We start from the raw sequence: 24,006 nt of genomic DNA on the forward strand, positions 1-24,006 counted from the left end.
TTGACTGCTCAGTACTCGTTCTTTTCCATTTCTGTGTCCATTTGGACCCCTGTCACGTTCAACTGTCTGTCACTAATATACAAACGGCATCAACAGACCAAATACACTTGCAATGAACTACTCAAACACTGTACTGCATTGACTAGTTCACTTTGTTATGGCCCATATTCACCAAATCTGGCACCCTCAGATTTTGCACCTATTCCGCAATTTGAAAAAGAACAGTCAGGCAAGTATTATACAAATAATGACGTCGTTGCTGCTGTGAAGGACTTTATACACCAAGAGGAATCCTTCTAAACCAGTAGGATCAAGGCACTTCAGCATCGTTGGCAGAAGTGTGTTGACCTCGGGTGAGACGATGTTGAAACATTTCCAACTTTATTAACACAGTCCATCATAGTTAGGCTCAGAACCTTTCAGCCCGAAACCCCAACCCCCACGTTGTTAATCGTTGCATTTCACCTTCCCCGACCTAATCCCCCTCTATTCCGCGAGTCGATGGGAGAACATAGTTTACAACAGATCTATTCTCGTAAATATAAGTGAGTGAGTGAGTGAGTATGGTTTTACGCCGCTTACAGCAATATTCCAGCAATATCACGGCGGGGGACACCAGAAATGGTCTTCACACATTGTACCCATGTCGGGAATCGAACCCGGGTCTTCGGCGTGACGAGCGAACGCTTTAACCACTAAGCTACCCGACCGCCCCTCTCGTAAATATAAACTGTCAGTGCAAGAGAAGAACCATCCCAGATTTTCTCCCGAAACAGATTCCACTTGGCGTAAAGGGCAAATAGGTGTGGAAATGATATGAATGGATCACTGAAAATCAGAGATGACACCAGGTCTTCGCGAAAAGGGTAGGGTTGTCCTGCCCTACCGGTAGCACCAGCCATTTATACAATTTGCATAAAAAAGGTAAGTATTTATCATTGTCTGAAGAAGCACAACAGTACTCCTGCCATGCGACGTCAGCCTGTTCTATCACAACTACGAATAGTATTGAAGCAATTTTATCACAGGGCAATGAAATCAAGCATTAATCAGAGGAGAAATACCAATCGATTTGTGAAATCATTAATATGTATTGGTGATCAATCACATATTTTCATTGATAATAAGAGGCGGTCGGGTAGCCTTTTGGTTAAAGCGTTCGCTCGTCACGCCGAAGACCCGGGTTCGATTCCGACATGGGTACAATGTGTGAAATCCATTTCTGGTGTCCCCTGCCGTTATATAACTAGAATATTGCTAAAAGCGGCGTAAAAACCATACTCACTCACTCACTCACTCATTGATAATATATTCCGACCCAAACACATGGATAAAAGCAACACCTCTCTGAATATTGTCAGTTTTACATGTTTTACTAATGTCTGGGGTAAAATAAGTTGTCTAATTATTAGCTGACAAAATAGTTAGAGTCAAGTTTTGTGACTACAATCACTGCCTTATTACATGACACACTGTCTGGGACCCTATCTTCAATGGCTGCACTCTGCAAATAAGACTTACCTTTGCGAAAGTTATAAAAACTCACTCCTTGTCATACATGCATAGAATTTACCATGAAAGCAAACATGAAAACACAGAAAACAATAATTATTTTTACACACTTTTGTAAAATAAATGCATAGTCAATTACAGTTTAGTTAAGCTAAAGACCCGTGCAAATTTGACGTCTACACGTTGCGTATATTTCAAGTTTTTGTCAGATGGATCGGATCACGCGTTCATTACATAGCATTAAGAACTTTGGAAAATGCTGTTCTTTCGTGCGGTGTAAGTGTGCGGCCAATTTACAGGCGTTGACGTATTGAATGATGATACGTTCACACATAGGCTTGAGATGTAGTTTAGCAAAATAGTCTCAGACAGTCGTAATTTACATACAGACAGACAGTTTATACAGTAATTAAGGCATCAAGGCCCATGGCACAATGCAGATTGGATATTAACATTTGTCACGTGATGTACATGATTAGATTTTAAATCAAGTTACACATTCCTCATTATAGAGACATGTTTTAAGAATACAGAAACAACATGGATCATATCAGGATTTTCAGAGTTTAGAACATATATCATTAACTGACGGTCTTTAAAAATACCTTGCAACATGGGGAGAAATTTATACCTTACACTGGAATGTGTTTCACATATAAGTGAGACATGGTATTCATCCTCTACTTCTCCGGATGAACAGTTTGTACAAATAGAGTTCACAATATCACCGTCTTTGGACCTGCGACATACATTTACATTAAAACTGTGCAATGAAATTCTAATTTTACAATAAGCTCTGATTAAACTTTTATCTTTTAAACAAGTTAAATATCTTTCAGTTTGTAACAATGATTTTACTTTGCTTAAATTCGCAATTTAAAGCGATAAAGTGATTCAGAAATACAGTCGTAATTTGATCCCAATGATTACGAAGTCACCGTGACTGTGCTGTTCACAATGTCGAGGAACGAACATAAACAAAATCAAGTTAAGGCCAGCACTATCTGTGTACTCCCGATTGGCTCTATACCATATTATGGCCATGCAGCGTCACGCCCGTGGTCTGCAGAAACTAGGCAACACTGCCACTTCCACACAAAAACACTGACAAAACACGCCATCACACAGCCGATACGTGTGTCCTTCACGTCCATGAGATAATGACGACCTTCAACTACATTGCAGCGTATCAGTGACGACTGCAGTTGTACCTCAATATAAATGTTTAATCTACCCGCACGACCACCATCAGTGTCACCCTGTGCCTACGCTACGCAGTTCGTATCGACTTTCTCAGGTTAAGGTAGGCATGTTGGTATCTTAACGTTATATCCACGACAAAGAAACGCCATATATCTACTTCCAAACCCTTCTTTCAATTCCATCATGCTATAATTAGTAGAAATGGTCTTATTGGAACATAATATTTGTACTATGATTTGATTTCACGCTAAGCCCATTTCTGGTAAATCCTGCCTTGATAAAGAGAGAGAATTTATGTATGTCAACTTCCGGAGTACATGCTTACTCCTTATTCAGAAGTGAAAGAGCATCTCCTCGGAAACGTTGTGTTTCTCATAATAAAGAAGTTGATATCCATATATTCTCTTTGTTATGTGTATCACTTCTAAATGCTACCCGTGAAGATCCGGGGTAGAATAGGTCTTCAGCAACCCATGCGTTCCCTTAAAGGCGACTATGCTTGTCGTAAGAGGCGACGAACGGGATGAGGTGGGTCAGGCTCGCTGACTTGGTTGATGCATGCCATCGTACCCCAATTGCGTGGATTGGTGCTCATGATGTCTGGTCCAGACTCGATTATTTACAGACCGCCGTCATGTGGCTGAAATATTGCTGAGTGCGGCGTTAAACAACAAGGAGACAAACAAACCCTTCTAAATGCCATTCAAAGACCCGCCGTTATATTGCTGTATTGCTACATGCGGTGTTAGAATATACTCACAGAGTAGACACTGATTTCACGCTAATTTCTGTTTTGTGTATAAGGAACTCATCCTAGCTCTGACTAAATTTAAAGGGTGGGTGTTGTCGAGATTTCCATTGTTGGTGCTTTATACAGTGAATGCGTCGCGGAAAATATATTGTCTGCCCCAAAGAACCCACGTTCTATCTACTTCCACCGTATGCCTAAGGTCTCCAGATCTTTATGTTCTATATACTTCCACCGTACCCCTGAGATAATAATATAATAATAATAACTACAGATTTACATAGTGCTGGTATCCAGTTCGAAGAAATGCTCAAAAGCGCTTCATTTGAGTCTACATTACACAGCTAGGAAAACACAAAGCCTCACTACTCCAAGAAAGATTTGGTGAAAAGATAGGTTTTGAGTCTTGATCGAAACAAAGTAGGACTGTCAATGTTCCTGATATCCAATGGCAGCCTATTCCATAGCTCCGGGGCAACTTTGGCGAAACTCCGATCCCTTGGTTTCTATACATCCATCATACCCCTAAGATCCCTAGGTCTTTATGCTCTTTATACTTCCACCGTACCCGTGAGATTCCAAGGCCAATAGTTCTATCTACATCCACCGTATCCCTAAGGTCTCCAGATCTTTTTGTTCTTTATACTTCCACCGTACCCATGAGATCCTAAGGTCTTTATGTTCTTTTACTTCCACCGTACCCCTGAGATTCCAAGGCCAATAGTTCTATCTACATCCACCGTATCCCTAAGGTCTCCAGATCTTTATGTTCTTTATACTTCCACCGTACCCATGAGATCCTAAGGTCTTTATGTTCTTTTACTTCCACCGTACCCCTGAGATTCCAAGGCCAATAGTTCTATCTACATCCACCGTATCCCTAAGGTCTCCAGATCTTTATGTTCTTTATACTTCCACCGTACCCCTGAGATTTCAAGGCCAATAGTTCTATCTACATCCACCGTATCCCTAAGGTCTCCAGATCTTTATGTTCTTTATACTTCCACCGTACCCATGAGATCCTAAGGTCTTTATGTTCTTTTACTTCCACCGTACCCCTGAGATTCCAAGGCCAATAGTTCTATCTACATCCACCGTATCCCTAAGGTCTCCAGATCTTTATGTTCTTTATACTTCCACCGTACCCCTGAGATTTCAAGGCCAATAGTTCTATCTACATCCACCGTATCCCTAAGGTCTCCAGATCTTTATGTTCTTTATACTTCCACCGTACCCATGAGATCCTAAGGTCTTTATGTTCTTTTACTTCCACCGTACCCCTGAGATTCCAAGGCCAATAGTTCTATCTACATCCACCGTATCCCTAAGGTCTCCAGATCTTTATGTTCTTTATACTTCCACCGTACCCATGAGATCCTAAGGTCTTTATGTTCTTTATACTTCCACCGTACCCCTGAGATTCCAAGGCCAATAGTTCTATCTACATCCACCGCATCCCTAAGGTCTCCAGATCTTTTTGTTCTTCTTTTACACTTCCACCGTACCCCTGAGATCCTATGTTCTTTATGATTCCACCGTACCCCTGAGATCCCTTGGTTTCTATACATCCATCATACCCCTGAGATCCCTAGGTCTTTATGTTCTTTTACTTCCACCGTACCCCTGAGATTCCAAGGCCAATAGTTCTATCTACTTCCACCGTATCCCTAAGGTCTCCAGATCTTTATGTTCTTTATACTTCTACCGTACCCATGAGATCCCAAGGTCTTTATGTTCTTTATACTTCCACCGTACCCCTGAGATTCCAAGGCCAATAGTTCTATCTACATCCACCGCATCCCTAAGGTCTCCAGATCTTTTTGTTCTCTATACTTCCACCGTACCCATGAGATCCTAAGATCTTTATGTTCTTTTACTTCCACCGTATCCCTGAGATTCCAAGGCCAATAGTTCTATCTACATCCACCGTATCCCTAAGGTCTCCAGATCTTTATGTTCTTCTTTTCCACTTCCACCGTACCCCTGAGATCCTTTGTTCTTTATGATTCCACCGTACCCCTGAGATCCCTTGGTTTCTATACATCCATCATACCCCTGAGATCCCTAGGTCTTTATGTTCTTTTACTTCCACCGTACCCCTGAGATTCCAAGGCCAATAGTTCTATCTACTTCCACCGTATCCCTAAGGTCTCCAGATCTTTATGTTCTTTATACTTCCACCGTACCCCTGAGATTCCAAGGGCAATAGTTTCTATTTCCACCGCATCCCGAATGTCTCCAGATCTTTATGTTCTTTATACTTCCACCGTACCCATGAGATCCCAAGGTCTTTATGTTCTTTATACTTCCACCGTACCCCTGAGATTCCAAGGCCAATAGTTCTATCTACATCCACCGCATCCCTAAGGTCTCCAGATCTTTTTGTTCTCTATACTTCCACCGTACCCATGAGATCCTAAGGTCTTTATGTTCTTTTACTTCCACCGTATCCCTGAGATTCCAAGGCCAATAGTTCTATCTACATCCACCGTATCCCTAAGGTCTCCAGATCTTTATGTTCTTCTTTTACACTTCAACCGTACCCCTGAGATCCTATGTTCTTTATGATTCCACCGTACCCCTGAGATCCCTTGGTTTCTATACATCCATCATACCCCTGAGATCCCTAGGTCTTTATGTTCTTTTACTTCCACCGTACCCCTGAGATTCCAAGGCCAATAGTTCTATCTACTTCCACCGTATCCCTAAGGTCTCCAGATCTTTATGTTCTTTATACTTCCACCGTACCCCTGAGATTCCAAGGGCAATAGTTTCTATTTCCACCGCATCCCGAAGGTCTCCAGATCTTTATGTTCTTTATACTTCCACCGTACCCATGAGATCCCAAGGTCTTTATGTTCTTTATGATTCCACCGTACCCCTGAGATCCCTTGGTTTCTATACATCCATCATACCCCTGATATCCCTAGGTCTTTATGTTCGATATACTTCCACCGCAGCCCTGAGATCCCTAGGCCTTTTTTAACTATTTACTTCCACCGTACCCCTGAGATCCCAAGGTCTTTGTTTTATATACTTAAAACACCTACAACATTAAATATATTGTCTGCCCCAAAGAACCCATGTTCTATCTACCAATAACATTCCTAGATCTTTATGTTCTTTATACTTACACCATACCCCTGAGATCCCCAGATCTTTATACTTCCACCGTACCCCAGAGATCCCTAGATCTTTATACTTCCATTGTACCCCTGAGATCCCAAGGTCTCTATACTTCCACCATATCCCTGAGATCCCTAGGTCTTTATACTTCCACCGTACCCCTGAGATCCCTAGGTCTTTATGTTCTATATGCTTCAACCGTACCCCTGAGATCCCTAGGCCTTTATGCTCTATGTACTTCAACCGTTTCCCTGAGACCCCTAGGAATTTATGTTCTTCATACTTCCACCGTACCCCTGAGATCCCTAGATCTTTATACTTCCACCGTACCCCTGAGATCCCTAGGTCTTTATACTTCCACCGTACCCCTGAGATCCCTAGATCTTTATGAACTTTATACTTCCATATTGTATCCCTGAGATCCCTAGGCCTTAATGTTCTTTCTACTTCCACCGCACCCCTGAGATCCCTAGATCTTTATACTTCCACCGTAACCCTGAGATCCCTAGATCTTTGTTCTTTATACATCCATCATACCCCTGAGAACCCAAGTTCTTTATGATCTTTATATTTCCGGCGTACCCCTGAGATCCCTAGGCCTACATGTTCTATATACTTCAACCGTACCCATGAAATCCCTAGATCTTTATATTCTTTATACTTCCACCGTACCCCTGAGATCCCTAGATTTTTTATACTTCCACTGTACCCCTGAGATCCCTAGATATTTATACTTCCACCGTACCCCAGAGATCCCTAGATCTTTATACTTTCACCGTACCCCTGAGATCCCTAGATCGTTATACTTCAACTGTACCCCTGAGATCCCTAGATCTTTATACTTCCACTGTACCCCTGAGATCCCTAGATCTTTATACTTCAACTGTACCCCTGAGATCTCAAGATCGTTATACTTCAACTGTACCCCTGAGATCCCTAGATCTTTATACTCCCACTGTACCCCTGATATCCCAAGTTCTTTATGCTCTTTATATTTCCGGCGTACCCCTGAGATCCCTAGGCCTTCATGTTCTATATACTTCAACCGTACCCCTGAGATCCCTAGATCTTTACATTCTTTATACTTCCACCGTACCGCTGAGATCCCTAGATCTTGATACTTCCACTCTACCCCTGAGATCCCTAGATCTTTATACTTCCACCGTACCCCAGAGATCTCTAGATCTTTATACTTCCACTGTACCCCTGAGATCCCAAGTTCTTTATGATCTTTATATTTCCACCGTACCCCTGAGATCCCTAGATCTTTATACTTCCACTGTACCCCTGAGATCCCTAGATCTTTATACTTCCACTGTACCCCTGAGATCCCTAGATCTTTATGTTCTTTATACTTTCACCGTACCCCTGAGATCCCTAGATCTTTATACTTCCACTGTACCCCTGAGATCCCTAGATCTTTATACTTCAACTGTACCCCTGAGATCCCTAGATCTTTATACTTCCACCGTACCCCTGAGATCCCTAGATCTTTATACTTTCACTGTACCCCTGAGATCCCTAGATCTTTATGTTCTTTATACTTTCACCGTACACCTGAGATCCCTAGATCTTTATACTTCCACTGTACCCCTGAGATCCCTAGATCTTTATGTTCTTTATACTTTCACCGTACCCCTGAGATCCCTAGATCTTTATACTTCCACTGTACCCCTGAGATCCCTAGATCTTTATACTTCCACTGTACCCCTGAGATCCCTAGATCTTTATGCTTCAACTGTACCCCTGAGATCCCTAGATCTTTATACTTCCACCGTACACCTGAGATCCCTAGATCTTTATACTTCCACTGTACCGCTGAGATCCCTAGATCTTTATGTTCTATATACTTCCACCGTACACCTGAGATCCCTAGATCTTTATACTTCAACTGTACCCCTGAGATCCCTAGATCTTTATACTTCAACTGTACCCCTGAGATCCCTAGATCTTTATGTTCTATATACTTCCACCGTACCCCTGAGATCCCTAGATCTTTATACTTCAACTGTACCCCTGAGATCCCTAGATCTTTATACTTCCACTGTACCCCTGAGATCCCTAGATCTTTATGTTCTATATACTTCCACTGTACACCTGAGATCCCTAGATCTTTATACTTCAACTGTACCCCGTTGATCCCTAGATCTTTATACTTCAACCGTACCCCTGAGATCCCTAGATCTTTATACTTCAACCGTACCCCTGAGATCCCTAGATCTTTATGTTCTATATACTTCCACCGTACACCTGAGATCCCTAGATCTTTATACTTCAACTGTACCCCTGAGATCCCTAGATCTTTATACTTCAACTGTACCCCTGAGATCCCTAGATCTTTATACTTCAACTGTACCCCTGAGATCCCTAGATCTTTATGTTCTATATACTTTCACCGTACCCCTGAGATCCCTAGATCTTTATACTTCAACTGTACCCCTGAGATCCCTAGATCTTTATACTTCAACTGTACCCCTGAGATCCCTAGATCTTTATGTTCTTTATACTTCCACCGTACCCCTGAGATCCCTAGATCTTTATACTTCAACTGTACCCCTGAGATCCCTAGATCTTTATACTTCCACTGTACCCCTGAGATCCCTAGATCTTTATGTCTTTATACTTCCACCGTACACCTGAGATCCCTAGATCTTTATACTTCAACTGTACCCCTGAGATCCCTAGATCTTTATACTTCCACTGTACCCCTGAGATCCCTAGATCTTTATGTTCTTTATACTTCCACCGTACACCTGAGATCCCTAGATCTTTATACTTCAACTGTACCCCTGAGATCCCTAGATCTTTATACTTCCACTGTACCCCTGAGATCCCTAGATCTTTATGTTCTTTATACTTTCACCGTACCCCTGAGATCACTAGATCTTTATGCTTCAACTGTACCCCTGAGATCCCTAGATCTTTATACTTCCACCGTACACCTGAGATCCCTAGATCTTTATACTTCAACTGTACCCCTGAGATCCCTAGATCTTTATGTTCTATATACTTCCACCGTACCCCTGAGATCCCTAGATCTTTATACTTCAACTGTACCCCTGAGATCCCTAGATCTTTATGTTCTATATACTTCCACCGTACACCTGAGATCCCTAGATCTTTATACTTCAACTGTACCCCTGAGATCCCTAGATCTTTATGTTCTATATACTTCAACCGTACCCCTGAGATCCCCATGTCTTTGCATTCTATATCGTTCCGCCGTACCCCTGAGATCCTCAAAATTATACCCGACTATTATGTCACATATCCGACTATTGTGGTGTTTCAGATAATGACGTCCTGTGCGTGGTACCGAGACATCAGCGAAAACAATCTCCGAGCCCCCCACAAACTAGACCCCCCGCAATATCTGGGCATAGACGAGCTGTACAAGAAGACAGGTGTCAAGTATGAGAAGGTCAGTTTGGACACAGCTGTCGTGTGTACTGCCACTATAACTGATGCATGTATATCACACACAAGTTAAATGAACTTTGTACTTGTATGGTTGTTGTTTTACGCCGCAGCCAGCAATAATTAGTGTGAGTGAGTATGGTTTTACGCCTGTGTTAGCAATATTTAAGCCAAATCACGGCAGGACACACCAGAAATGGGCTTCACACATTGTACCCACGTGGGGAATCGAACCGGGTCTTCGGCGTCACGAGCGAACGCTTTAACCACTAGACTACCCAACTGCCCCAGTAATAATTAAGCAACAAAACAGCGGCCTGTAAATAATTGAGCAAACCAGTGATTGATGATATGAACAACGTCCCATTATGTCTGCCCAGGCCGAGACACAATCAAACGTATGTGGTAGACCTCGATCCATTCCATGGGGACGCATTCTTACCGGGTCACTATAGATAGTAAGTGAGTATGGTTTTACGCCGCTTTTAGCAATATTCCGACAATATCACGGCGGGGGACACCAGAAATGGGCTTCACACATTGTACCCATGTCGGGAATCGAACCCGGGTCTTCGGCGTGACGAGCGAACGCTTCTACCACCAGGCTACCCGACCGCCTCTCACTATAGCTGAATAGTCCAAGAGAGAGGGTATGTTTATTTGCCCCGAAAGGTCCATATGGTTTGAATACTTGTAACATTTGTATTATGTCTGGGCTATTCAAAAATATATTTCTTACAAAATACGTCAATATTGAACGAGTCATATTCGTCATATTCGTCACCCTTTGAGGAAGGTGAGCTACAGAGCTATTCCTCTGGCGTTTGTTTTTTTTAAATGAAGACACCAACATCTTATTCCAAAGCATCACACTTTTCTGTACTGTAAAGCGAGAACGTTAGATTCCTCAACAAAGAAAAAGATGTGGTGAATTATAAGAGTGAGTGAGTGGGTTAAACGCCGCTTTGAACAGTATTCCAGATATGTCATGGCGTGTCAGGATAACGTGGGAGAAAGGCCCGAATTAATGTAGGTCTTAGACGTCTTTCACGAGCAGGGGTATGTAAACATAACCGGACCGAAACGGGATTGGAACCCGCGATCACAGGTTCCTGTGATGTAAAAGGGACGCAACCCTGCACAGCGAATTGCGGTGCGTTAGACGTCTGGGCCACTCGTCCCCCCTTGAGTCCTACATGATGTATAACATACATTAACCAGAAGAATCCCCCTCCAGATCCCAGATTCCGTGTGCAACGATAGTGAGGCTCTACAGCGATTGCCGTCTGAGCGGAAGTACAAGTTCCATGACTACATGGAGATGCATCGTGACGTATTGAAGGATTACGATAATATGGTGAGTATAGACCTGTTACCTTTCCGTAACATCCTTCCCTTGTCCAATGTTCTGTGCGAAACACGACAAACCAATCAGAATGCGCGTATCATGATAAGTACATACTTTGGTCACCCATGATGAGGCCCCTGGTTAGGATATGCCTTCAGCAACCCATGCTTGTCGTACACATGGTAAAAGGCGACGATACTTGTCGTAAAAGGCGACAAACTGGATCGGGTTGTCAGGCTCTCTGACTTGGTTGATGCATGTAATCACATCCCTATTGCGTTGATGGATGCTCATGATATCAATCGACTCGTTTATTTACATACCGTCGTCATACAGCTGGAATATTGCTGAGTGCGATGTTAAACAACAAACAAACAAACAAACAAACTTTTGTGACAGGATCCCTCCTTGATATTATATTCTCCGTATTTTGTTTATGGGTATAGGTTGTATAAAAAATGTACCAAAATGACACTCACAACTGTTTCACCATGCCGAATAACAAGAAGTTGTCAGTGGCACCCGTGTTATATTTAGAGATAACAATGTAAAGGTGAATATGGTTAAACATGTTGATTGTTTGATGAGCATTCGTGACGATGGGTAAAACAAGAAAACAAGAACATCCGGGTAATTTCATTTAACGGCGCTTCGGTGTAGCGGGTTTAAGTCTTGTCTTGGAATACACGAGTATTTATTAGTTTTTATTAGTATTTGAGACGGTCTGCATCAAAGCGAGTCGAGTATAAGTGACGTCGCCCCATGCCACAATCACGAGTGAGTGAGTGAGGTTTTACGCCGCTTTTAGCAATATTCAAGCAATATCGCGGCGGGGGACACCAGAAAGGGCTTCACACATTGTACCCATGTCGGGAATCGAGCCCGGGTCTTCGGCGTGACGAGCTAACGCTTTAACCACTTTAACTCACCCGACCGCCCCCCACAATCATGAAAAACCATGTAATTTGATTGGATGACTAACTTGAGTATCGTGTCAGTTCTATTACCCGTGAATACGCAAGTCTGATATTCGATGTAGATGCTGAAATTATTTGTGAGAAACGACATGTTGGTCATGATTCAGTTGCATTGCATTATGATCTTGTTATTGTGATAAATACCCTGGAAGCAGCCAAACATCCCCTTCAAAATATCAACTTCTTATATAAATTTATTCTTGTTATTTTTAAAAATGTATTTTGTGATGAAAAATATAATCACACGAATTAAATAACACCTTATCCCGGAACTGAGTGCCAAACGTTTTCACACCAGATTAACTGCACTGGTCCCAAACAGTTTCACTTAAAGGGGCTATCTTACTGCGGCAATATTGCAGTCTAAACACTAACTAAACACTTTGCCTGATACCTCGAGTTTCATGATGTTGGTCAATTCTGTTCATGATGATCCCAATCATACAGTCAGTATTGCACTAATTGTAATATCTCGAGTGAGTGAGTTTGGTTTAACGCCGCCGCCGCCGCCGCCGCCTACATTATTTAAATTATATTACGGTGTGTCAGCTTTATGTGGGAGGGAGGCCTGAAGGGATACCAGTTTGGTGAAACCCACGAGTACAGGTTCGGTGCTGACATAACAAGACCCATACTCAGGTCATAGAACTCTGGCACACCTACAGGGGGCCACCCTGAACATCATGTTTACCCCAAGATGTTCCAATGAAAACGCCATTGCAGTTAAAGGTATCAAAGATGATCAGGAAATTATTACATTATCATCATTAAGAGAATCCCGGTCTTCCAGGTTCTCAGCATGATATCCGTCCTCGTTGGTTTCCCCAAAGTCGTAAACGTCTAAGACCCGTGTCACTTAGGGCTCTCTTCTCACATCAAGCTGATATGAAAGAATTGCTGCTCAAAGCCGCGATTAACCAGACTCACTTACTCACTCTCTCAAACAGATGAAGGTGTTCTATGATGAGCACTTACACGAGGACCCCGAGATTCGCCTGATCGTGGCTGGGTCAGGCTTCTTTGAGGTCCGCTCCATCGATGACCTGTGGGTGCGCATCCACGTGCAGAAGGGAGATCTACTGGACCTTCCACCCGGCATCTGGCACCGCTTTGTGCTGGACGATAAGGTGCGTGGTTGTGTGAGTGTGCGGAGGGGCATCTGCTTTGTGCTGGACGATAAGGTGCGTGGTTGTGTGAGTGTGCAGAGGGGCATCTGCTTTGTGCTGGACGATAAGGTGGGTGGTTGTGTGAGTGTGCGGAGGGTCATCTGGCACCGGTTTGTGCTGGACGATAAGGTGGGTGGGTGTGTGAGTGTGCAGAGGGTCATCTGCTTTGTGCTGGACGATAAGGTGGGTGGGTGTGTGAGTGTGCGGAGGGGTATCTGGCACCGCTTAGTGCTGGACGATAAGGTGGGTGGTTGTGCGGAGGGGCATCTGCTTTGTGCTGGACGATACGGTGGGTGGTTCTGTGAGTGTGCGGAGGGGCATCTGGCACCGCTTTGTGCTGAACGATACGGTGGGTGGTTCTGTGAGTGTGCGGAGGGACATCTGCTTTGTGCGGGACGATAAGGTGGGTGGTTGTGTGAGTGTGTGGAGGGGCATCTGCTTTGTGCTGGACGATAAGGTGGGTGGTTCTGTGAGTGTGCGGAGGGGCATCTGGCACCGCTTTGTGCTGAACGAAATAGTAGGTGGGTGTATCAGTGTTGGGGGGAGGGGCATCTGCAAGTTCTTTGTGCTATAGGACAAGGTGGAAGGGCGTGCCCGGGGGGGGGGGGGGGGGGGGGGGGGGGTCATCTGGAAGTTCTTTGTGCTTGACGACAAGGTGGGTGGGCGTGTCAGTTAGGGGGAGGGCATCTGGTAGTTCTTTTTGATAGACGACAAGGTGGGTGGGCGTGTCAGTGAGGGGGAGAGGCATCTGGAAGTTCTTTGTGCTTGACGACAAGGTGGGTGGGCGTGCCAGTGAGGGGGAGAGGCATCTGGAAGTTCTTTGTGCTGGATGACAAGGTGGGTGGGCGTGTCAGTGAGGAGGGGGGGAGGGGGGGGGGGGGGGGGCATCTGGCAGTTCTTTTTGATGGACGACATGGTGGTGGGCGTGTCAGTGAGGGTGGTGGGCATGTGTCACTGTTTTGTAATGAAAGAAATAGTGTGTGGGTGTGTCAGTGTGGGGGGAGGGGCATCTGACAGCTCTTTGTGCTAGGCGACATGTTTGGTCGGTGTGTCAGTTTTGGGGAACTTTATCTTTTTGGTGCTTTATCCTTCAGGAATACATCAAGATGCTTCGGCTGTTCTCGGAGATACCCACGTGGGAAGCGGAGTTCCGGGAAAAGACGGAAAACCCACCAGCACGTGATCGCTACCGAACAGCAATGGCAGCCATGGCTTAGCAAGAGATTGTAAACACTAACATCGACGTCTCGTGCTTTTATCCTGTTTCTTGAACAGCACTCCATGTACGAGATCGTCATTAGAAATTCTTGTACATTCCGCCAGATTTGAATAAACCGATAATACCGGAAATATTGAAGCAGGTTATGTTTTAGACCGGCAGAGTATCACCAAAATTATGGCCGTTTTGTACGATGGCCCATAAGGGACATGGAGTCTGTTTTTCCATATTTTGATATTTCACTTACTTTTATTGTAACCGTTTGCAAATTAACACCCCGCTCTATATATAAAATAAGTTTCTGGAGCGATATTTACGACAGAGTGTGCCTGGTTATATCTGTCATACAGTGTTTGAGATTACCGTAAGTACCGAATTGCATGCATTATTGTTAACATTTAGAACCAATGATACCAGCCGCTTTCAACAGTATTCCAGTTATATCTGGGCCTGTCACATTAATCTGGGACGAAAGTCCGTAAAAAATGATGCAGGTCTTGGACCTTTATCACTTTGGTAAACCCCACGAGCACAGACATGGTGCCTGCAAACCAGAAACATGATCGGGTCGAACCGGGATTCGAACAGACGATCATAGGTTTATGGCGTGCCCAAGGGACGCAACTCTGCACAGCGAATCGCTGCGCCTCAGGCGACTGGGCCACCGGTGTCCTCTGCCGGTGACGTCATCGATGTGCGTCACCGTTGGATTTTTGGGCGGTGGGGTAGCCTAGTGGTAAAAGCGGGTTCGATTCCCCACATGCGCACAATGTGTGAAGCCCATTTCTGGTGTCCCCCGCCTTGATATTGCTAGAATATTGATGAAAGCGGCGTAAAACCGTACTCACTCATTTATAAATGTCCCGATACATAAAGAGAAACTGGATTCGGGTTAATTGGCAGTGCCACAAGTTTCATTCAAGTGGAGGGTTAAGGGAATCAGTTTCACACACTAATCACAATGTCTTGGTCAAGACTAAATATGGGCGTAGTTCCCCTTGTAACGTTATCTGTGTGATATATATGAATGTGGCCAAATGTGAGTTGAAGCCAAAGCTACACCATTCACTCCGCTAAACCATTAAGAGAGCAGGCGAGATCGCCCGTGGGGAATGTTGGTGACAATTGGTCCCCAGCAACTATTGCTGGTCGTTATTCAACTTTTGAAATAGCTAAAGACTTCAAGTATTTTTTCATACCTTGTATAACTCAAGAGTACTGCAAAAAGGAAGTCTCAATACCAAACCTTTCTTTAACATCGTCAAAGACGAGATAATCTCCTTGTTAATATAAATAATAATAATTGATTTGTAAAGCGCCTAATATCCATCGACAGTTGGTCACTGGCGCTGTGACAAAGATAAATGTAATGTCTATGTACATATGCCAACAATCAGGAGATCTATTGAAAAGCTGAAGTGAAGAAGTGGGTTTTGAGGAGAGACTTAAACGTTTCCTTAGAAGCAGAGTTTCTCAGATCCAAAGGCAAAGAGTTCCATAACTGTGGACTGCAAAAGGAGAAGGCACGGTCAGACATAGCAGAAGTAGACAGAGGCTGATACAGTAGAGTTCCACCAGAGGATCGGAGAACACGCTCTGGAGAGTAGAGGGATATAAGATCTTTGAGATTATGAGTCTGGATAGTCGCTATTGTTGAGGCAGTCGTGAGTGATGATACATATCTTATAGTTTATACGAAAGGAGACTGGAAGCCAATGTAGTGCTTTGAGGACAGGACTGATGTGATTGGATCTTGGAACTTTAGAGATGCATCTAGCTGCAGAGTTCTGAATGCGTTGTAGCTTTGATATGGCTTTCATGGGAAGATTAGCATACAATGCATTGCAGTAATCCAGTTTGGAGGTCACAACACATTGCATCAACAATTTAACTGTTGGAGGATCAAGTAGATGGCGGACTTTACTGATGTTATAGATGCTATGGTAGCATGCTCTGCTGGTTAGTGAAATATGAGTGTCCATGGTCATTGTTGAATCAAAGGTGATTCCCAGATTACGGGCACTGGCAGTTGGGTACACAGTGGTATCACCAATATGAAGGTATACAGAGTCAGGGTGAAGCTTTCTGACTTGCTGTCGCGAACCAAGGATTAAAAACTCAGTCTTCTCTTCATTGAGCTTGAGATAATTGAAGCTCATCCAGGATCGTATGTCATCAATATCCATGATTTGATTGACACCTTTGTCAAACCAGTGGGAATAAAAGAAATATTTTCTGCCAACTAGGTGACAATAATTATGTAACAAAATATTTAAGTGTTAAATAAGGTTCCCAAGCTTATTTTTTTCTACTGATGTCCAAAGAAAGTACACCAAATTCGCAAGACAAATGGAATAAAACTCTAGACTGGGAACAGATATATTTGAAGCCTTTTCAACAACTAGAGACACAAGGCTGTGATGGTTTCAATACAGAGTTATTCACACAGGCCTTAAGGCGGCGGTCGGGTAGCCTAGTGGTTAAAGCGTTCGCTCGCCACGCCGAAGACCCGGGTTCGATTCCCGACATGGGTACAATGTGTGAAGCCCATTTCTGGTGTCCCCCGCCGTCATGTTGCTGGAATATTGCTAAAAGCGGCGTAAAACCATACTCACTCACTCACACAGGCCTTAAACCAACTCATTTCTTTGTAAAATTAAAATGCGATCGAACGATCTGTGTACTTTTTGTATGTTAGAAACCGAAACTATTGTACATTTATGAACACACAATGCCACTCAGAAACCGGTCAACAAATGTTATATCTGGGATAACACTTTCGAAGCAAAGTACAGATAATTGTACTTTTGGGGGGTTGAGTCCCGTCCGGGACACACACAAAGTCAGTGATCTAACCCGCTCAGCCACCGAGGCTTCCACAAAATTGAAAGTCCGACGACTGGTTGTGTAGATCACGTACTTTATGATTGTAGATTTGCTCTGTGAATGTGAAAAAAAGTAAAAATATTTTGGAAATCCCTGATGGATTGGTAGAAAGATAAATGTCTAAATGTATATGAGCTTATCATACATGATCCAGAGTTTATATTACATGGTTGGAAAAATACTGTTTACACTGACAGTATTTGACTTCATTATATTATTTGCCACATATTTCATGTATAAATGCAAGGTGAAGGATATTTCTCTTAAATTAAACCATATCAAACGAGAATTACGCCCTCGTTACAATAATGAAAAATGTATTCATTTTAATCGCAGAACTCCGAGCAAGTTTTATCAACAATGGATGCTGTATCATTTTTTTAGAACCATTGATGTAATCCTCATGTACTTGGCCTGGTACAAACTTGCATACATTCTTCTGTGAGAATGGTGGATGGATGCGATGTGTCTGCCCTTTTTTATTTTATCAAACATCACAAGACTTATTTTTGAAGTTATTTTGTATAGATAAAGATGTGATGTAGGTTCCTGTTTATCCTGGGCACGGATCTCCAGACTGTAGCAGGGGCTTGTGAATAACGTAGATAAAAAATCCCCCAAATTCCAACTACTGCTGATTGTGAGAAGCGATATAACTGACCGGAAGATCAGGCTCGGTGACTTCGTTGGTTGCGTGTCATCGTTCCCCGGCGCTGTGAATTGTTGTCTATAAAATCAATCACTGGATTGTCTGGTCCAGACTCGATTATTTATATATAGCTGGAACAGTGCTCAATGCGACAAGAAACAAACAATGGAAAACAATCGTTATCTTGTATGAATCCTCTTTAAACTGCATGAAGACCGTTATAGATGGTTGAATATAATGATTAACTGTAATTTGCATGTTATCAATACACAATCCTCGAAGCAAAACCCAAGTACGGGTGAACCAAATATTAACAACCGTTGAAAGAAATGTTGTTGGAGTACCGACAATCTTTACCCGCTTCGCTTCGAGATTCAGGGCAACAATAAGATTTCCAGCCCCCATACTGATCACAATGTGTAACCTGGCCAGTTGTGTGTCGTCGTATCCGATCGTATCCATGTAGGTCATGTTATCAACCACTACCGTTCCGGTCTCAGAGTATTACAGGCAGCCGTGGTATAGCTGTAAAACTGATGAAAACAATTCCTATATTCTTCACATTTAGAAAACAATTTCAGGGCATGTAGACACTCCATAGTTACTTGCATCCAAAGTTTTATTAAGTGTGTGTGTGTGTGTGTGTGTGTGTGTGTGTGTGTGTGTGTGTGTGTGTGTGTGTGTGTATGAAGGAAAAGTAGTAAAAAGTAGTAAAATAATGAAGGAAAAGTAGTACAATGTAGTAAAATATATAATTGTGTCTGTGTGTATATATATATATATATATATATATATATATATATATATATATATATATATATATATACATATATTACTACATTGTACTACTTTTCCTTCATATATATATACACAATTATATATTTACTACATTGTACTACTTTTCCTTCATATATATATACACAATTATATATTTACTACATTGTACTACTTTTCCTTCATATATATATACAATTATATATGTTACTACATTGTACTACTTTTCCTTCATATATATATACACAATTATATATTTTACTACATTGTACTACTTTTCCTTCATATATATATACACAATTATATATTTCCCTACATTGTACTACTTTTCCTTCATAGCTAATAGGCCGTGCGATAATTAACTGCGAATCACTGGTTATATCGGCAAGGTCTGATGTGGTGATTATTCATAATGCCTCTTCACCAGTTGCACGTACGAACTGATAGACTGGCTAGAAACAGGTTCTCTTACTTCCGCATATATGTGTCGCCCGGCATGAGTGAGTGACCGCCCTGGCCTCGAGTGCTGAGTTCGGATGTTCATTCCGACAGACTGAATCGGCAGTATCACTGTGTTGTGACTGTGTTTAGATCTATTGCGATGTTGCCATGTCCAGTATTTAGACTTGAGGCTTCATATACAATTGTAAGCGTGTTGTGTCATGATTTGATAAAGTTAGTAACTGTTATTGCTTACACTTCTAATGTTTTTGTTACGAAAGTAATTAAAAGTAAGTATTTAAATAAATTCATTTCTCATAACCTACATTCATATTTAAAATCACAGGTGGCAGATTGTTAGAAGCGCCGTACAATTTCTGGTCACGTTTTGTTCTGTTCGTAACTGTAGGAATTCTGACTTCAGGTTGCGACCGACCTAGTCTGCCATATTGTAGCGGAAGACGCTGTCGTGTCTGCTATGAGATATATGACAAATGCAAAGAGAAACGCAGAATTTCTGCCAATGGCATTACTATGAAATACTGCACAGGATATTCCTCAGTGGCTATTACTGCATCAACACAGTGTATTCCTCTATGTCTAATGCTGCATCACCATAGGGTATACCTCTGTGTCTAGTTGCTGCATCAACACAGGATATTCCTCTGTGTCTATTACTGCATCAACACACGGTATTCCTCTGTGGCTATTACTGCATCAACACAGGGTATTCCTCTGTGGCTATTACTGCATCAACACAGTGTATTCCTCTGTGTCTAATGCTGCATCAACACAGGGTATTCCTCTGTGTCTAGTTGCTGCATCAACGCAGGATATTCCTCTGTGTTTAAACGATGCATCAACACAGGGTATTCCTCTGTGGCTATTACTGCATCAACACAGTGTATTCCTCTGTGTCTAGTTGCTGCATCAACACGGGTATTCCTCTGTGGCTATTACTGCATCAACACAGTGTATTCCTCTGTGGCTATTACTGCATCAACACAGGGTATTCCTCTGTGTCTAGTTGCTGCATCAACACAGGATATTCCTCTGTGTCTAATGCTGTATCAACACAGGGTATTCCTCTGTGTCTAGTTGCTGCATCAACACAGGATATTCCTCTGTGTCTAATGCTGCATCAACACAGGGTATTCCTCTGTGGCTATTACTGCATCAACACAGTGTATTCCTCTATGTCTAATGCTGCATCAACACAGGGTATTCCTCTGTGTCTAGTTGCTGCATCAACACAGGATATTCCTCTGTGTCTATTACTGCATCAACACAGGGTATTTCTCTGTGTCTAATGCTGCATTAACACAAAGTATTTATCTGTGTCTAGTTGCTGCATCAACACAGGATATTCCTCTGTGTCTAATGCTGCATTAACACAAAGTATTTATCTGTGTCTAGTTGCTGCATCAACACAGGGTATTTCTCTGTGTCTAATGCTGCATTAACACAAAGCACTTCTCTGTGTCTAAACGCTACATCAACACAGGGTATTTCTCTGTGTCTAATGCTGCATCAACTCAGTGTCTAAACGCTGCATCAACACAGGGTATTTCTTTGTGTCTAATGCTGCATCAACACGGGTATTTCTCTGTGTCTAATGCTGCATTAACACAAAGTATTATCTGTGTCTAGTTGCTGCATCAACACAGGGTATTTCTCTATGTCTAATGCTGCATCAACACAGGGTATTTCTCTGTGTCTAATGCTGCATCAACTCAGGGTATTCCTATGTGACTAATACTGCATTAACACAAAGTATTTCTCTGTGTCTAAACGCTTAATCAACAAAAGGTATTTCTCTGTGTCTAAATGCTGCATTAACACAAGTAATTCCTCTATGTGTAATAGAGCACTAACACAGGCTATTCTATTATCTGTGTCTAATAGAAATTTATTGATACACCTCGACAACTTTCCAAAATATATCCACCGTACTAGAAGTACAACAACAGTCATAAGCCAACAATAAAACTAGGAACACTCATTTACCACGAAGAACTTAAAAAGAAATGTCTAGTGCAATCCGGTATGTAATGGCTTCTGTGTGACGCGGACAAGAGTTCCTTCCATGTACAGTGTATTTCTCCCCTCGCATCGCAAGGCGGCTGAATTAGATGTGACCGAATATCTGGACTATTTCGATGCACATGATGTTTTTCATGTACTACGGTTGTGAGTTGGCTGTCAGGAATAGCGTTCCCTCCCTCCGCCTGCAGATTCGTGCCATCATTTCTAGAATTCCTGCACAGCCCTGGCGCTGCTACAGCCGGAAGTGGCTTATTGACAGAGTACCGCCAGTAGCGCAACTATCTATTCCTGCGCGGAAACAAATAATCCCTTCTTTGACCTCCAGCCTGCGTCAGCTGCCTTGTATGAGCAAAACGCTGACAGCGCGCGCCGCGTGAGATACCGGCACCCCCTGCCCAGCATTTCTCCCACGTGTGGGACAGAGGGCTCCTAACCTGTGTAGATGGACGAAATATAAAAACAAAACAACCCAAAATATTCATGTAAACCTTTGAAAAGGTAAAAAAATAAATTAGTATTTATAAAACGCCAAACCGTTAAAAATCCCATCACAAATGTCCGACTGACGTACACCCACATTGAGTTAGATCAAAGAAACATAAGTTTGAATGTTAAACCATTTAATAGTTTGTTTAACGTAAATGCTTGAAAGAAAACATTTCTCGTCATTCAGGCCTATCAATCAACATTGAGTGGCGTCAACAGTACTCAGCAATACTTGGCGTCGAGACGTCATGACGTAATCTATGGCGGCAGTTGTCGAAAGACCATGCCTCTTTGATCAGCGGTGTTAAAGTAAGAATTTAGAGAAATCATATGTCATAACAAGAATGTGTTAGTACATTCAAGAGTTTTGCCCGCCCCTCCCTCGTCTTCTCAAGCCGACAAGTCAGTACAACAAAGTTTGTTTGCGTGTGTGGTTAAGGGGAAGAGTGGACAATGGAGGTTGTATACCTTGTGTTTGTTCGAGAAAGACCCGCGATTTGTGACAAACTTTTAACTACGTGCACATGACATGTTTTTGCTTGTTTGCTATCGGCTCGACTCTGGTCGGGTGTTATCCCGGTTTGAACAAGATCCAATATAGGCCCTCCCGGCATCCTTAGCGCCCTTGCTTACATTGCCAACAGCCGTATTTACTCCCGGCTCATACCGAGACGAACAAACAAAACATCAGGCTATTTCTTTGTTTTAAGACCAAGTTCCCACTAAAGACAAAGGAGAGCACATAAACGCTCCCCATCTGATCGCCTCCTTGCCTTGGTTCTGGCACCGTAACCGGCGTCTTCCACCCCGTGACCCGAGACAACGTAGTGCGTGTGACGGCGGGCGACGGTAGACGCCGACGGTGGGAAGATGGTTGTCAGGTCGCTCTCAGAAAATTCATATCCTTACATTATTGTTTTTGTTTATTCGGTATTCAGTAATAACTATACACTTTCTGTACGTATATGCTGTATTTACTTGTCATTTATTTCAAGAAATATATCCCCTTTGAAATAAAAACATGTATTATCGAAATTGTAAACTTGTAAATTCATCTGAATTCATATTTTCTTTGCTCTTCGCAAACAGGTTTAATGACCACATATGTCCTTCATTAAACGTTTGGGATTTGTGAAAAATGTATGTGTAGAATCTGAACTAACAATAAGAGGAGCTTTTTCATGAATGGAGAATCACGTGACCCAGTGCCATAAGACCATTCATCGTCTGTGACACAGTCACTCACATCCCCAGCGACATGGAGCAGACAGGCTTTCAGGTTGTCATATTAATGGCGCAGCTGGTGGAGTTACAGCTTGATAAAATAGATGAATATGCTGGCTTTCTTTTGTATTCCATGCACTAGGATTGATACCCAATCAAAAACGTCTTTTCTTTACACCTTTCAAATTTCTACAAACCTTACCAATAAGCTCGAGACTGAAGTTTTTATTTTTGATATTGCAATGCAATTTCGCCTGCGTAAATAAAGAGACAGTAGATTTTAATATCGGGGAAGCTTACCAGTTCCTTTTAACAACTGTGTTATTTTTTAAATTCAGTTTTTATTCTGTAAAATTACCCCCATACCCGACCCTCTGAAAACACGGTGCTTGGATGCACGGGCGAGGGCTGGGCGGTTCGTGATGGATATAGGACGCCAAGGCTGTTTTAGACACAAAAGACTGTATTTCTGTTGGTCAAGCACATGGTCAACACTCCTGGCTGGAGGCTGCCATTTTGGTACATATCGAAATTGGAAAATGGTAAAGGAAACGAAATCAAATATAACAAAAGTGGAATTAAACAACGAAACGAAATAATAGACATTTGGGCTCAAAAGGCTTTCTGACACCCTCGACTTGTCATGGGTACAGGATCGCAAATTCATGAAATGACCGCTGACCCGTACACGGATATAGGTAAAGATTAAGAACATGTAGATAGATACCTTTCCTTAGCGCGGACGAGTGTATAGAGCATGTTTTGGTTTAAGTCAAATTACGAG

General features: G+C 42.6%; 1 protein-coding gene across 3 annotated transcripts; it reads left to right on the forward strand.

Annotated features, from left to right (window-relative positions):
- The first annotated feature begins 2,655 nt into the window (after positions 1 to 2,655).
- On the forward strand, positions 2,656 to 14,847 carry LOC124133227 (1,2-dihydroxy-3-keto-5-methylthiopentene dioxygenase-like). Of its 3 annotated transcripts, none has more exons than XM_046497539.2 (5): positions 2,658 to 2,815; positions 9,882 to 10,010; positions 11,244 to 11,363; positions 13,279 to 13,458; positions 14,592 to 14,847. In XM_046497539.2, exons 2-5 carry the CDS (start codon positions 9,885 to 9,887, stop codon positions 14,712 to 14,714), a joined length of 549 nt encoding a protein of 182 aa, XP_046353495.2. In that variant the 5' UTR covers positions 2,658 to 2,815; positions 9,882 to 9,884; the 3' UTR covers positions 14,715 to 14,847. The 3 variants fall into 3 exon arrangements, with proteins under 3 accessions (XP_048256484.1, XP_046353495.2, XP_046353494.2); XM_046497538.2 differs by lacking the exon at positions 14,592 to 14,847 and adding an exon at positions 13,567 to 13,914 and having other exon boundaries at positions 13,279 to 13,512; XM_048400527.1 differs by lacking the exons at positions 9,882 to 10,010; positions 14,592 to 14,847 and adding an exon at positions 13,567 to 13,914 and having other exon boundaries at positions 2,656 to 2,815; positions 13,279 to 13,512.
- Positions 14,848 to 24,006: the final 9,159 nt, after the last annotated feature.

Source organism: Haliotis rufescens, unplaced genomic scaffold, assembly GCF_023055435.1.
Source record: "Haliotis rufescens isolate VD_foot unplaced genomic scaffold, xgHalRufe1.0.p SCAF_2, whole genome shotgun sequence".
NCBI classification, from domain to species: domain Eukaryota; kingdom Metazoa; phylum Mollusca; class Gastropoda; order Lepetellida; family Haliotidae; genus Haliotis; species Haliotis rufescens.